The sequence below is a fragment of the Anthonomus grandis genome, chromosome 5 (genome assembly GCF_022605725.1).
Source record: "Anthonomus grandis grandis chromosome 5, icAntGran1.3, whole genome shotgun sequence".
NCBI lineage: Eukaryota > Metazoa > Arthropoda > Insecta > Coleoptera > Curculionidae > Anthonomus > Anthonomus grandis.
This window is the reverse complement of record NC_065550.1, coordinates 27,849,091-27,864,651: the sequence shown is the minus strand read 5'-3', so window position 1 is coordinate 27,864,651 and position 15,561 is coordinate 27,849,091. Positions and strand designations below refer to the sequence as shown.

Sequence of the window (15,561 nt, the reverse complement as noted above, 5' to 3'; positions counted from 1 at the left end):
CTTCACAGATCACCCAGTCATTAAAATTGGACATCAACTTCTAGAGGAGAGCCTTGACAAATGCTTAGTTTTTGCATAGATCATTTAGTTTCTTATAGCTATCTTATTTAATCATGATTGGTTTGATGGTATAGAGTGATACAAAGTATATTAGTGATCACTTGAACTAAGTATATAAAAAGGCGATATTTCTCCAGAAGCTTCTAGATCTTCTGAAAAATTCTTGGTTCTTGCGCATCTCCTTGAGCTAAATATTTAGTTTCTTTGTCCTATGCTCATCTTGTCTTACTATAATTTGAATGAGGTGGTTCTTCCACTGTTCTGAACCATATTCATTGGCTCCAAAATGCATTTATATAGTCCTCCTCTACACCACTGACCGTTCGAATGTAATGCATCGAATGCATGTGCATATGCAGCACAATGCCGGCAAAACAAATGGATTTATGTTTAACAAACTGTTCACTGGGAAATGAAATGTTTGAAACCACACAATCAAATTAAGCGCTTTGTTATTTCGACCAATAATAATGCGTGGCACCGTATGTATGTATGTATGTAGTGGGTCCACCGTCCCGACCTTTTTTCGTTGCTCTGGCGGACCGATATTAATTACGATGAAATTATTTATCTGTGATGAAAAATGTGGGGTTTTAGGGGTTGATATTGGTCCGTTTGTTAAAATCCCTAAAGGTTACGCATATGAGGAAATGTACTATTAAAGTTCTACTAATGTTTAAATAAATCTTAATGAAAGGATTGTTGTTGAATCTTGAAGCAGAGTCTTGCAGGAATATTGTTGGTGTTCTAATTTTAATAGAAGGCAATAAGCAAATTGGATTGAATTTAATATGACTGGTTCAGATAGAGTGTATTCAGAACAATTTTGATTGCTCTGAATACATCTAGTTTAATTAATTTATATTAATTGCTTTTGTTCAAATGAAATCATTGTCTAGATCTTCAGGTATTTAAAGCCGTCAAATGTATTTTTAGGGTTTTTAGAATAATCTTTTATTTTATTTTAGGCACTTACTCTAAACCCCTGCTAAAGTGCTTACTGCTAAAGCCTTTTTATTTACTTCAAGTTATTTAACGAATGCTACGCAACCCTTCATTGATATATGCTGGATTAGAGCTTTAATATTTTGTTTTCCATTAGACTACTGGAAACGAAGATGGGCGAGAAGCTGTATGTAAATAAACTCTATATTTTAGTTAGATAGTTTAGCTTTTAGTTTTTTTGTACAGTCTTTAATACTACAATTTACTGTTATTCTTATACTGGTCTTAATAGTAGTATATTGTATTATTTGTGTCCTAAGATATTTTACAATTTTGACTTAATCTAAGCTATTTACTAAAAAATTATTATATTAGAAATTTCCCCTAAAATCTTTTAAAAAAATTCGCTATTTTTATATAATTAATAATTACTTAATAAAATAATAATTAATTATTGCACGAGATTTTTGTTTAAAACAGTCATTGTCAAAATATGTATTTTTGTATCACCCTGCATTATATCAAAAAAATGCAACAATACATTAACAGCTACTTGTTTCAACAACGAGAAAGAAAAATTTAATATCGACGATCCTATCCAATTAAGTTATGCATTTTGACAATTATGGAGTGCAATAAAGGTATTAATTTGCAAAGCTTAGGTAAAAACGAACAAACATTGTTTTCTTAAATAAAATTACAAAATCTATAGATTTGTTTGAAAAAATATAATAATAAAAATTACAGACTCTTTATAATAAATTAAGTGCAATATAAACAGTCGGGTGTAAATTTAACTAACAGCATAATTTTCAAGAGATCTTTGGTGCTTTAAAGCTTCGAGAACAAATAGATTTTATATTATTATAGATTTTATTAGACAAATTAAGACGTGAATTTGAACTTCATCAAAATTTAATAGTTTTTTAAAGGTGATCTTTATGAAAGGGAGCATTCAGTAAACATTAAAGGATATAAATCTCAGCCATTTATTCCAATATCTAGTGTAACTTAGGGTTCCAATTTGGGTTCCTTGATATTTTTATTATTTATTAATAGTATTACAAAAGTTTTTAAAAAATAAGCAAGCTCATTATTTACGAATGACATAAAAATTAATAAGATAATAAAAAGCCCTTGCTGTCTATTTGGAATTAAAAAAGAAAAAAACAGTATCATGTACCCCTACAAATTAAATAATGTGTTATCAATAAGGTTACTGAATTAGGAATAATATTTGTTCCAAAAACTGACATTTATAAGTACATTACAAATAAAGCATCTCAAATGTATGGGTTCATAGTAGGACACACTAAAGAGTTCTATAATCCAGCATGTTTGAGGAAGCTATACTATGCCTACGTAAGAAGTTTAGTAAAATAATTTGGACCCCATACTATGAATGTTGCAAATATGACTTACAGGGTACTTAAAACAGAATGGCGCGTAACATTTTCTTTAGAGAAAATAAATATTGTAATAATAATGCCTCTTCAAATGAGTTATATGTAATTTACAAGATGGAGTTACTTGAGAGATGTAGATCCAATTTTACTGTAGAGTTTTTTTTTAATTGCTAAATGGCCTTACTGAGGATCCTCTATTTTTATGAAAACTTTCTCTTATTGTGCCAGCATATCGTACTAGAAATGCTCTTAGTTTTTAACTCCCATCTGTAGCCAAATGTAATAGACATCTAAATTCTCGTCTCTTCAGTATGTGTAACATCCATAATAAAGTACACGATAAAATAGACTTATTTATACTTCCGCGTCATCCTTCACCCAGTCAACACGTGGTCGTTCTATTCCTTTCCTATCCTTCGGACTCCTTTCCTAAACCCTTTCCTACCCCTTGCCGTTGGATATAACGTGCCTTTAAGAAGTAAATTTAGTGAAAGTATCAAGCCCACTTCCGCGTCATCCTGCACCCAGTCAACACGTGGTCGTTCTTTCCTTTCCTATCCTTAGGAACCCTTCCTAGACCCTTTCCTGCCCTTGCCCTTTGCCAGTGGTAGCTGAACCTATTCACGCCGGTAGCCAGGCCGGATGATGCCGGATGCATCGTAGGGGAGGCGTCACCGTGCATTTCAGTATTAAAAATTGTGAAAGTATCGATTCGGGGAACAGGGTACATATCCGACAGTTTTCCCGAATCTCCAAATCGTGCTGGCAGATTGCCTCGTAGCAGAAGCCATTAAAACCACAAACCAACCAACCAACCAGACTTATTTAATATTACTGTACCCCAAATAAAAAGATTTTTGGTAGCAATGTAATTAGTTTATAGTTTGGTGAAATAATTTAGATTTAGGATTGTACTTTGTAATAGGATTAGTTACCCAATGAAATAAATATATTAATTTGACATTTTCAAACTTTGTGAAAGAAACTTTGTCCAATGCTTGGAATAAAATGAAAAATTACTGCGAAAATCTGGAATGAACAAGAAATTACCTCAAAATCTTTGGAATACAAGAACTCTAAGTACCTGGAATATAAAAAATCCTTTTTTTATATAATCTTAAAAAACTTTATTAAAAAAGTTTTTTTTAAATTTTTGCATTAAATCTAAAGTAAAATCGCCATCTAAAGTCTGATAAAAATCTCAAATTCCCCTTATTTAGTAATTTTATTCCAGTACTTTACATAGTAATTAATTATAATAATATATGGTAATATACAGGGTAACACGTATCGTTATGTTCAAATTTTGAGGGCATAAAGTACGCTTTATTTTAAGTAAAAAAAAATGCAAAACTTGTAGGTCCCTTTTTATTTGTTTCGAAGTTACAGTCACTTTTTAAAGAAGGGAGAGACAAGCTGTGATGTTTTTGACTATACAGGGTGACTTTTATAAGAAGGTCATGCTTTTGGGGGATGATAGGGGACGTTCAAATATAACTTTTGATATAAGACACTATGGGTCAGAAATGCCTCAGAAGCAAAATACAGGGGGTTAAAGTTTTAAAAAAAATTAAGAAATTAATTTTTAGTTTTTTGACTGTTTAAGATATCGGTGTCAAATTTTCTCAATAAAGCTACCTAATAAAGATGCTTTAAATGTAAAAAGTAAACGTTTTAGTTTCAACCAGTGGCGTAGATCAGATACGCATTAGAGTAATTTTTTAATAAAAAAAAATAGTACACCACTGATAATCAAAAATTTTAAGAATCCTTGGTTTATTTAACAGAAAAAAAGGTATCCTGCATCTTTTTCCCAAAAGGCACAATTTTATCTGAATTTAAAAATAAATAACTTTAATAAAAACTAAGGCAAAAAAAATTTATTGCATAACGTTAAAAAATACTAAATAATAAATAATAATAATTAATAATTAATTTAAAAGGTGCTCAAGCACGCCATTTTGTTAGATACGCCGCAGGCTTTGTATCTAACAAAATGGCGGCCACTTTCCAGCGATTCGGAACCAGACAGAACCATTGGTACAACTATCTCATTTGAAGATATTCAACCAATTCCACGCCTTTTAAGATCGGTAGAAAATAACCGAAAGAAAGCGCACTCTCAATTCTTTACTTCAACTCCCAACAAAGAAAAATTGGAAGTTAAGGACAAAATGAAAGCCAGAAAGAAAGAAGTAGAAGCTAAAGGAACAAAAAGAAAATTAATAAGCAGTGGTAATCATAACGAAGAAAAAAAGAAGTACAAAAGTACAAAAACTGTAAGAAGCGACTGAACCATGCATCATATGTACGGAATTTGGAAAAGATAAGGAATGGTGGGTGACCTATCCTTGTGGAAAATCTTCGCATGCTGAATGTGCCGGGGTGGAAATCACACAGGTGTATATATGTAATTTTTGCCAACCCTAAAGTGGTAATTTTTCAGTGTTAATTTTATTTTATTATATTTAAGTTTATTTAGTTTATAAGGTAATTTGTTTTCCAGAATTATGTTTATTTTATACCTATTAAACGTTAGAAGCAAACAAAGGCGTTTATACTGTTTTTCTCGTTTTATATTGCACGGTCGATATTACCCAACGCATATGGTTAATATCGACCAGATATGGTAACACTATTTTTTTCAATAAAACTTAAACTTTTTTAAAACATGTTTTGCTACTTATTCATTATTTTCCTATTCCCAAAACTAATATTTAAAAAAAAAAAATTAGGACCCAATACCTAATATATAATTAATAGAAATTATTTTTTCTTAAGTGGTCGATATTCTCCATACTCCATCCCCCTTTATAATATAAAATAGAATCCAAAACAATGGAAAATTATTTTATGCTTGTAGAAATGAATCTCCTTTTAATCGTATGATGTCAGTGAGTAATCAAGTTCTAAGTGAGATAAATATAGATATATTAAATGTTGCTCTAAAAGAAATTGAGTTTTTACTACATTATATTATAGGAATAGTTAAGGTTTTTTCTTTGTATATTTGATGTGGTTTGGTGGTTAATTTGTTTTAATATAATTATTATTGTTTTTCTTTTTTTATTCTGTTTTCTTAGGTATAAGTTTTAAGAGATCGTTACTATGTATTTTAGGAATTCCACTTATGTGTATGTACTTTTATCTTTACTTAACTTTACATGTAACAAACATTGAATAAATAAAATAAATAAAACAATTTCGTTTGTATTTATTGTCATTTCCGAAAAAAAAATGTAGTAGTTTTTATTTACTTTAAGAATTTATTTTTAGTATTACCCTCTTATAATATTCATGGGCTAATAACTTTGAAACAAATAAAAATTAACCTACAAGTTTTGCGTTTTTTACTTAAAATAAAGCGTACTTTATGCTCCTAAAATTTGAACATAATGATACGGTACACCTTTTATATTATTATTATATTAAGTATGTACATTACTGTAACTTTATTCCAGGAACTTAATGGCGTTTTTGTGATACTCAAATCATTGTTTATTATTTCATATTTTGTCCAACAATCTTATATCTCTATCTTAGGGGTGCACAGTACAGGGGCATTTAGTACAAAGTTGTAACAATTTTTCCTGGTGATGGCTTTGAGAGGGTCAAAATTTAATTGTGACTGGTTAATTTATTAACTACTAAAAAAAAGGGTAAAACCAGAGACATCCTTAACACCGCCAAAAAGAAACTTTAAAACCCTCGCTTCCTCCTTCACCTCAATCAGAAAACTCCCAATTGACGTTCCCTCTAACTCCATTAAGTTACTCAACTCCCTCTCCCGGTTCACTTGTTTCATTCTATCGTAAAAAAAAACGAAGTAGAGCCATCGCCAACTTCGACCTGTCCCGGACTCTCGGCGGGGGATTAAAACGCTGCTACATGGTTTCGACATTCCGACGATTGGAGCATATCGGTGAAGAGAGGGAGAGGGTGAGAGGGTTGAAAGGGACGGGTGGGGGAAACGGCGGGGGGTGGGCGACATCGGTTGCCCACATATCTGTTGCAGAACTCCCTATTGTCAGGTCGATATAGAGGATTTGTTTGTGAGGAGTTGTCCTCACATTTAACTCATGTACTTTTTGAGCTCCTTACATATATTTTTAAATAAAAATTCAATCTTAAAACACTTTAACCGTGAGTATGTATTTCAATTAATTTTTCCAAGTAATCATAATAAATAAATTTTTAATTTAAGTAATAGAATGTTGCCTTTGATTTATTGGGGTTAAACGTGTTCTCAGGGGGTGGTGAAGGGTGAAAAGGGCGTGTCCGCCCTCCTCCCGTGAAAGAGCACGCTCTCTGGCCAATGGGATTAGCGTGGGGCGGCCAATGGCGGCGTCGCTCCAGCAACCACCAGTTCGAAAATCACGTGGTCGATAGAATGTGTCGTCTGCCGACCCACGGTCGAAAGTAAGAAGGGATAAGGCAGAAGGGCGGCAGTTCTAAACTTCATAGATATTTATTATAGGAGTAAATGGGAGGAGGGTAACTGACCTTTTGGGTATCACTAGAAAACCTGATTGAGAGAAATTTTTCACAAAACTGATAATGCCAAATGTGGCACTTTATTGGGTTAGGAAGTTCTTTTAAAACGAAAAAGTGACGGTGCAATTTTCTTGTTGAAATAAATAAAACTTTGACTTTTGAAATTGAAAAAAACTTTTTAAAAAGGCATGAAAATGAAAAACAAAATATCCTGACGTTAAATGCGTATTTTGTTTCTCTTTGAGAAAGTGATCAATCGCTAAAAAATTACCTTAGTCATACCACAAGGGGTCAGGTCAGGTCAGGACTTACCCCACATTTTTGAGTGAGGCCTCTTATGACATATTGTATGAAGGCTAGTTTAAAATAAAGGTCGACGCCACATTTTGTTGTATTAAAAAAGTAAAATTTTACATATTCAAGAAATCTTTATATAATTAAAAAATTTTTGTTAGTGTTTTAAGTTAAATTGAAAGATCTCTGATACTGCTACTGCGTAAGTTTTAAAAGATAACTAATAACACTATTAATAAAAAGAAATCATGATATAGAACTTATCAAATATCATAGTAGGATCTAAGTGAACACCCAAGAATCTCACCCCATCCGAACTCTCAACATTGATATCCTCTGTATTTCTCAAAGAGAATAGGACTTCCTCCGTTTTGTTGACATTTAGGCTAAGTCTATTTGCACTGAACCACTTGCCCAAATCTCCAGTTCTTGCAAAGTAATAAAAAAAATAACAATAAATAATAAAGAGGAGTGGCCCCAAAATAGAACCCTGTGGCACACCATGAGTTATTTTGCATTCTTCTGATAAAGCTCCACCTGAACAGGTTTTCTGTACACGTCCAACAAAATAAGTTTCAAGAAGTGATAAACTGGGCGGGATCAGACCATAAAGTTTAAGCTTGCTCAGAAGGATCCTATGGGATATGCAGTCGAAGGCCTTTGAAAGGTCACAGAAAATTGCCCCAACATGGAACCCCATTTCAAAGCCCTCAACCACATACTCCAGAAAATCCAGTATGGCCTTAACAGTCGATTGTTTTTTCCTAAACCCATACTGAAAGTCTTTGAGGATTTCATTTTGTTCAAAATAGATAAAAAATTGATTTTTTTAAAGTAGCTTAAAAACCTTCGATATTATTGGAATCAAAGATACTGGACAGTAATTATTTAAATCATCTCTACTCCTTTTTTTAAAAATTGGTATGATCTTTTGAATTTTAAAGCCACTTGGGTAGATGCCTTCCCTTATACATAAATTTAAAAGCTTTGTTAAAGGATGTATTAAATGCTCTTTTAATTGTTTTAGAAGAGGGACATTCATTCCATATATGTCTCTAGAATGTTTATTTTTTAAATTACTTATAGCATCTCTAACTTTTATATACGTCACTTCACTAAAAGAAGCTTTAGCTTAATATTATATTGTATTATTTAATTTTAAACCTTAAACCTGTTGTACACAATTCTTTCTGTATTTCCTGTAAGTGGGTGACTGTTGAAAATCAAAACGTTATTATTAAAAGCCTTATTATTAATGGTGTAGTTTCTACTTGTCAAATGTCAAAAAATGATAGTTCAAAAGTGACATCTACCGAAATGGCGGGCTATTCAAAATAACACATCTTATTGCAAAACCATTTATCTTACAATCCCTAGGGGGAACTTTGAATTTTATTCCAAGCATTTGAAGACATTTTAAACTTTTTTCTGGAAGCCAATTTTAAATTTTTCCAATGTGTCCCTTGGATATTTACAGATGCCTTAGATATACCGGGTGACACAGGAAAAAGGGAAGACTTAATAACTTTTTTACTTTTCAAGATAAACAAATGAAATTTGGTATGTCAATAGAATAGTCATCAGACATATTCTGTTATTTTTTGTTACTTCCGGTTTAACAAGAGGTGATATTAACTCTTTTATTTTAAATAGGACAATTGGTATATTATTACGGACAATTGGTATATTATTACATTTTAGAATGAGGTGTCATAAATGCATTGAAAATTTTAATCAAGTAATCACGAAAAAATAATAATAATTTACATTGTGTTTTATCATTTAAATGAGTGTTTCAGAAATGCAGTCAGCAAACATTTCAAATATTAGTAAACATTAAAATTCTTTCAAAAACTACAGTCAATTTATTTGAATAATAAATAATAATTGAAGTTGACAAGATGTCATGTATTATGTCAATTGAAAAATAAACTCAAGAATGCGCTAAACCGTAGCCTCCTAATCAAGAAATTAAAGCCTTCTTTCTATGCTATTTCTATAAATTAAACGCGTTTATTTATATGAGTTAATTTTTTTCTTTTTATGGATTTATTTATCAACCGATTTAAAAAATAATTAATAATCAAATTATTGGGAAAAAGAAACCGCGTTTTAAAAGTGGTTGTTCCCAATAATGTGCAATTAAAAAAAATAAAGTAATCATCAAAATTAATGGTTTGGACATTTTAAATAGACGTGTAAAAGATATAAATCATAAAATGTAACACTATTTTTCCGTAATTACTTGATTAAAAATTGAAACTTTCAACGCATTCATGGCGCCCTATTTTAAAATTTTAAAAAATGATTTTTTCTATGAGTGTAAAATAAAAAGTAGCAAATGCAGTATCATTATTCTCAGAATATTATTTTCTATCAAAATACGTAATAATATACCAAGTGTCCCATTTAAAATAAGAAAGTTAGTGTCACTTCCGGTTAAACTGGAAATGGTGGAAAACAACTGAATATGTAAAAAAATACTCTTATAATAATTCTATCGATTTACCAAAGTTCATTTATTTATCTTGAATAGTAAAATAGTTATTAAGTGTTCCCTTTTTCCTGTGTCACCCGGTATATAATCTAGGGATTTGAAAATATTTTAAATTATTTTTGAGGGAACCTAAAGACACTTAAAATCAACCAAAAATGAACCAAACTGTATTTCACTGTTTGTTTTCCACCACAAAGAAGACTTTCTTAATTTTTCCTTACAAAACTCTTTAAACTCTACATAGCACTAAAGCAACAGCTCCACAAGAACCACCTCCCATATCTCAATTCCTTCACCTTCCTCCTCTTCACCTCCCGCCAGATCGGTGAACATAAAATCAAACCCGAGCACATTCTAACAATCCAAAACCACCGCAGGGTTAAAAACAGGGGGCACAACTCAAAACGCGGGGTTGAGCGGGGCGGGAGGAGGGCGAAGGGGGCACAGGAGGGCTGATCGGGGCGCAGTCGCGCACAACAGAAGTTAAATACAGGGTAGCGAAGTTTGATCCCGCCCCCTCTTCATGTCGCTACGGCAGGACCGAGGATTCTCATCTCTGGAACGACGATCATTTCCTGATTTTGGACCGTGAGAGGCTACAGAGCCACGGCTACCCTTTAGGCCCCCAAATAAGATTTTGGTTTTAAGCAACAGAAGTAGAAGAGAGTTTTTTTTTGGAGTGATTTTTTTGTGGTTTAAGTGTTTTGTGTTGGACTTGATATGGAGGGAGTGTCTCAGCATTCGCCTCTATTGGGGGTTCATCAACCCAGATCGCCTGACCTTGGAAGTGGTGGTGTGCATCCGACAGGTGGGTTGTAATTTACTTCTTAAATGGGAAATTTCGTATTGGTTTTTGCAGTGTCTGTACAAGGTTGCAAGCTGCAGCAAATAGTTGGATTTTATTAATTTTTTTCCTTTTTTTGGCCACGATTTAATAGACTAGGATAGGATTTTCCTATTTTTAACCCCCTTTAGCTTTATCAAAAATTTAGTTGGACGAATTCATGAGTTTGTTATTTAGTAATAAATTTTTTTCTCTTCAGTAATATTTGCCTTACACATATGATCTTTTCTTTTTTTCTTTTATCAACTACCAATGTAATCTTCAAACAAATCCAATGTTATCAAAAAAAAATTAAATTAAAGGATTTTATCTATAGAGGGAGGTAGGAATATCACAGGGTCACCCGCTTCTCGCCAAGGGAGCTATCAAGGAATTTTTATACAGGGTGTCAATTTGAAAATTTTTAATGCAAATATCTCTGAAACTTTAAAAAAATTAGAAAAGCGCAATTTGCTATAAATGTTGTACAGGTAGGGACCACCATAATTTGGTTATAAGATGAGTCACCCCTTGGGCCCGATGCACTCCAACCTCAAAATTTGAAATAAAGTACCTTACATTACAGGTCTTTTAGAGTAATATTCACCTACACAAGAATTTTTCCTTAATTTTATACAGGGCCAAAGAAAGTTATAAATTAAATAAAATAAACTCTATTTTTATGAAGTGTTATTTTGTTTAATTAGATGAACAAAATGCATTCCATTTTGAGCTTAACCGTAATCCAGTAATCTGGAAACACTCATGTAAGAATTATCTCACAGGAAGAACATACTGGAGCATGTTGTTAAAAATGTCATAAATATTCGTTTAGGTTCCTATCCCCTTAAATATCCAACTGATTTTCTCTTTCTTCAACAGCTTTAAGTTGAATGGTGGCTTCCAATATTTTCAAGTAAGTTTTGCCATTAAGGTTAGTTTTGCCATTAATAAATAGAGGCCTCATAGTATATTTTCTGGCTACTGTGTGTGTCTCTCCCTGATTGAAGATATGCCGATTTTCATCACTCCAGTATCTGTAGTTATGTTTATTTACAGAACCATTTAAAAAAACGTGCATTTATCGCTAAAACAAGTATTTTTCAGCAACCTAAATAAATATTTTTTTATTTCTATATATAAGACCAGAAAAATCTACATAAGACTTTATTCTATATAGTTTCTAATTTTTCTATTAATTCTATATTTTCTATAAGACTTTATTAGAAGGTACTCATGACTTGTCTTTTTAAAAGGCTTATGGCATTTTTCTTTTAATTTGATAATAACTTTAAGTTCAGAAGAATACCAGGTTGAAAACCAGCGTTTTTTTTCTGCCATTATACAGAGGTACTTACTCCAGGATTATCCAAGTTGATATCCACTTAAAAAATTGTAAAATTTTGAAATGTCTTAGTTGAAAAGACATCGATGGTAAAGGATCGTGATTATCTTCGGACAATAATAGTAAATTGTCATAGCATACTAATCCATAGGTGTTGCTAAAAGTAAGGCTTAACTTGCGATTGTTAAAGTTTAGTATGTTATTTAATTGTTTGAGATTGATTGAAGATTTGTGACATCTGAAAATTGTTTTAGGTTTAAAGCTTAATTATCGACCTGATCACTCTTGTAAAAACGTACATTAAATTCGCCCATAGCGATGACATATAGTGCATCCCAAAAGTTATGTCTAAATTCATTTAAAATTCAGGGGTGTGTTCAAAAAAAAAACGCTCGGACCCGTCGATTTTTATTTCAAGTTGCGCATTTTTGGACGTGAAGTTTGTATATACAGGGTTGGCCAAAAATAAATTACGACCATCAACTTCATTTTTTCAAATGAGAGCACCTTTCTATTATTTCATTTTTGAATTTCGCGTGGAATTCTAGGTATGTTTCATGCATCATGTCCTATACCTAAAGTCAACAGTTATCGAAGAAAGGACATTTATTACCAAACATTATGCTTTAACATTATTAAATTTGCAGCCATTCAGTAATTTAGAAAAAACATCAAAAAATTGTTTGAAAATTATGTTAGATATTTGAGGCGGAATATAAACGACAAATATGTAAACAATTGTGTGGGTATTAAGATAACACTTGCACTCGATAATATCGGTTAAACTAGATATTAAGAAAAGTCTACTAGGGTCATACGTAGAACACGTAAACCCACCACCTCTAAACGAATTCACCTTTATTCCATCAGTAAATATTTTCACCCTAGAAGGAGAGAATCTATCCAAATGCTCTGTTCTAATCTGAGAACATCTCTCTTCAAAAGGATATTATGGAACTATTATATTGGGATTTAATTCTAATTTTTTTATTGTCCATTAGTGAAATTGAATTACCCTATTCATATTTTCTCGTGAGAGACAAAATCCAGAGTGGGTACTATTTTAGATAATAATTATTTTCTGACAATTATTGTAACTCAATCAAGAATTTTGCTGCTAAATATTCTCTTCGATAGCTAAGTGGTTGTTCCAGACTCTCGACCACTACAGCATGATTAGAGGATGAATTCATTGCTCCTAGGCGTATTTTTATAGCTTTATATTATAAGTATTCTGTAATTTTTTAATAAATTAGTTGTTCCATAAAAATAGATCCATAATCCGAGGGAACAAAAATATATAAATTATTAGACATATTTCTTGATGGACGCAAGGTACTCGAATAATTTTTCGAAATAAATTTATGTCCTTTTTTGATTTGTTTATTAAATTGCTAATATGTTTCGTTCACAACAGTTCTCTATCAAAAATATTACTTAAAGTATTTGTTGCTATTTAATACTGAAAAATTGTGAAATGATGTTCAATGTAATGTTACTAATCTGCGGTGATCTTTTTCTTGTATAGAAAACTACTGCCGACTTTTGAAATTTAAGGAAAATTATCTGAGCTATAACGTTGCAAGCCAGAAGCATTTAATAATAAAAATTTGAGGTTTTGATCTAAACTCGAACAATTTTTCGTATAACTTTAATAGCTATTTATGATATTTTTAAATAGTACTTAGAAACATAAAAATAATACTTTACACTAGAAATTTTTCTAGTTTAAAGTATTATTTTTACTAGAGTGTTTTCTAAGAAACAATTCTGTATATGAAACATTTTTTTTGGTCTAATTCTTCCTGAGATTAAACCATTTTTACGACCCAAGAACTACAGGAAAATCTTTGGCAGCTATTTATTATCATTCTCTTTGTATAGAGATAGTAAAGAGTTGCCATAAAGAGTATCACCATAATCAAAAATTGATAAAATCAAAATATCAAAAAATATTTTTGTTCAGAAGGAATATATTTTTTTAGTTTATATATATGTTCAAGTCGAAAATAACCAGCTTTTAATTTAATATGAGGCTGAAAGGTTAGATAATTATCTATAATAATAAGATTCTTTACTTGCTGTTCATTGGTATATAGAATTGCGAATCATCGGGATATTGTTATAGTTTGGCATGCTTGACTACCTAGTACATATCAGCAACATATATTTATACCTACTTTATTTTTAATTTTGTGATAGTTGCTAAAAATAAAGAAGTAATTCAACATAATTATAGAGACAGATATGCTTACGATAGCTTTCAGCTTTTGAGCAATATAGTTGGTCGTAAGTTTGGCATAAATTGTTAAAATGAGACGCTTACCTTGGGGGCGTAATCTAGTTTTGTTGGAGTGTGTTTAAGTTTATCAGACTCTTATATCTAGCAAAAGTTTGCTGTGAATAAAGGGTCGAAAGAAATAAAACACTCAGACACAAAATAAGCTTCAATTAGTTTTAATAATAGGTAGGGGAGACCGGGGCAGTTGTAACAATTTATGGTTTCTTTTTATTGCAGCAAAAACTTTTTGTCTTACAAATTTCGTATTTTCCTATCAAATTCTACAAACCTTTATAAATGTTATAAGAGACTTAATTTTTTATTTACTATAGTATTATTTTAAAAGTATCAAAAATAAAGCAGGCATGATTTTGGTACAATTTACCCCGCCCTTGGGGTAAGTTGTACCATTTTGGGGGTAACATGTAACATCGTTTTCTACTTTAGAAAACTAGCTTAAATTATAGTTAAAGCAATGAGTATGAACATTTTGCTTAACAGGAAAAAAATAAAATGAAAATAGCTACAAAATAAACATTTATTTTAATTAAAAAAACATGTAATAGTCTAACAAAAGAAAGCAAAAATAAAATTCTAACAAAATTTTAATAATATAATCTTCTTATATCAATAGCTTTTTAAAGTAATAAGAAAAAACATAACTCAAATAAAGATAAAGTTCAAAATATGCATTTGTAGAACCAACAAACATTTTATTCGTCGTCTGAGTCACAGTGATGACATATATAGAATCCAAGATCACCGGGAGTGCACTCATCGTGTGCCCACTGCTTACATGTTTTGCATTGAATCCATCGTTCTACTGGTTTGCTATTAGAAAATTTGTCTCAGCAAACAATGCAAATTGTATCGTCTTTATCAGATTCATCGTCAGAAGACTGAAGAACCTTTCTTTTGACTGCTTTAACCTTTGGCGCCAATGCTTTCCCGTTTTTTACAAGCTTTGCTTTAGTTTCCGACTTTAAAGCCTCCAGTTCGGGCGTATCAATTAAAACAGCAGACTTTCGTTTTGTCCGGCCTCTAGTTGTTTGTTTTTTTGGCGCAGACTTTGGAAATGGTCCCACTGCTGCTAGAGAAAAACTTAGCATCGCAGTAATTTTACAGGAAACGTGATTAGATGGTACAGCATGAGAGGTAGAAGGCAAGTCTTTAATTGCAGGTGTTAAACCAGCCAGATGAAGAGCTTCATTCGGAGAATTAGCGGGTAAAGAACTTTGATTTCCTAAGGGACAACCATCATCAGGTACGGGCAGGACATCAGGTGGTACTTCTTCATGTTGATGGTCTTCTTGTACGTGCGGTCGATCAGTTACACTGGATGGCAAAAAATCATCTTCCCCAAAAATGTTCCTATTAAATGGTTCAATTCCAATACATTGAAAGCCTTTGGTAATG

At 31.7% G+C, this 15,561-nt stretch overlaps 1 protein-coding gene across 1 annotated transcript in view; it reads left to right on the top strand.

The window, feature by feature from the left end:
* Positions 1 to 10,237: 10,237 nt before the first annotated feature.
* The window catches only part of LOC126736635 (photoreceptor-specific nuclear receptor-like), a 69,593-nt gene continuing 64,269 nt past the window's right edge, over positions 10,238 to 15,561 (top strand). Inside the window, exon 1 of the mRNA XM_050441087.1 lies at positions 10,238 to 10,504. Coding sequence (XP_050297044.1) covers positions 10,417 to 10,504 — 88 coding nt within the window. The 5' untranslated portion in view covers positions 10,238 to 10,416. The remainder of the gene's footprint in view (positions 10,505 to 15,561) is intronic.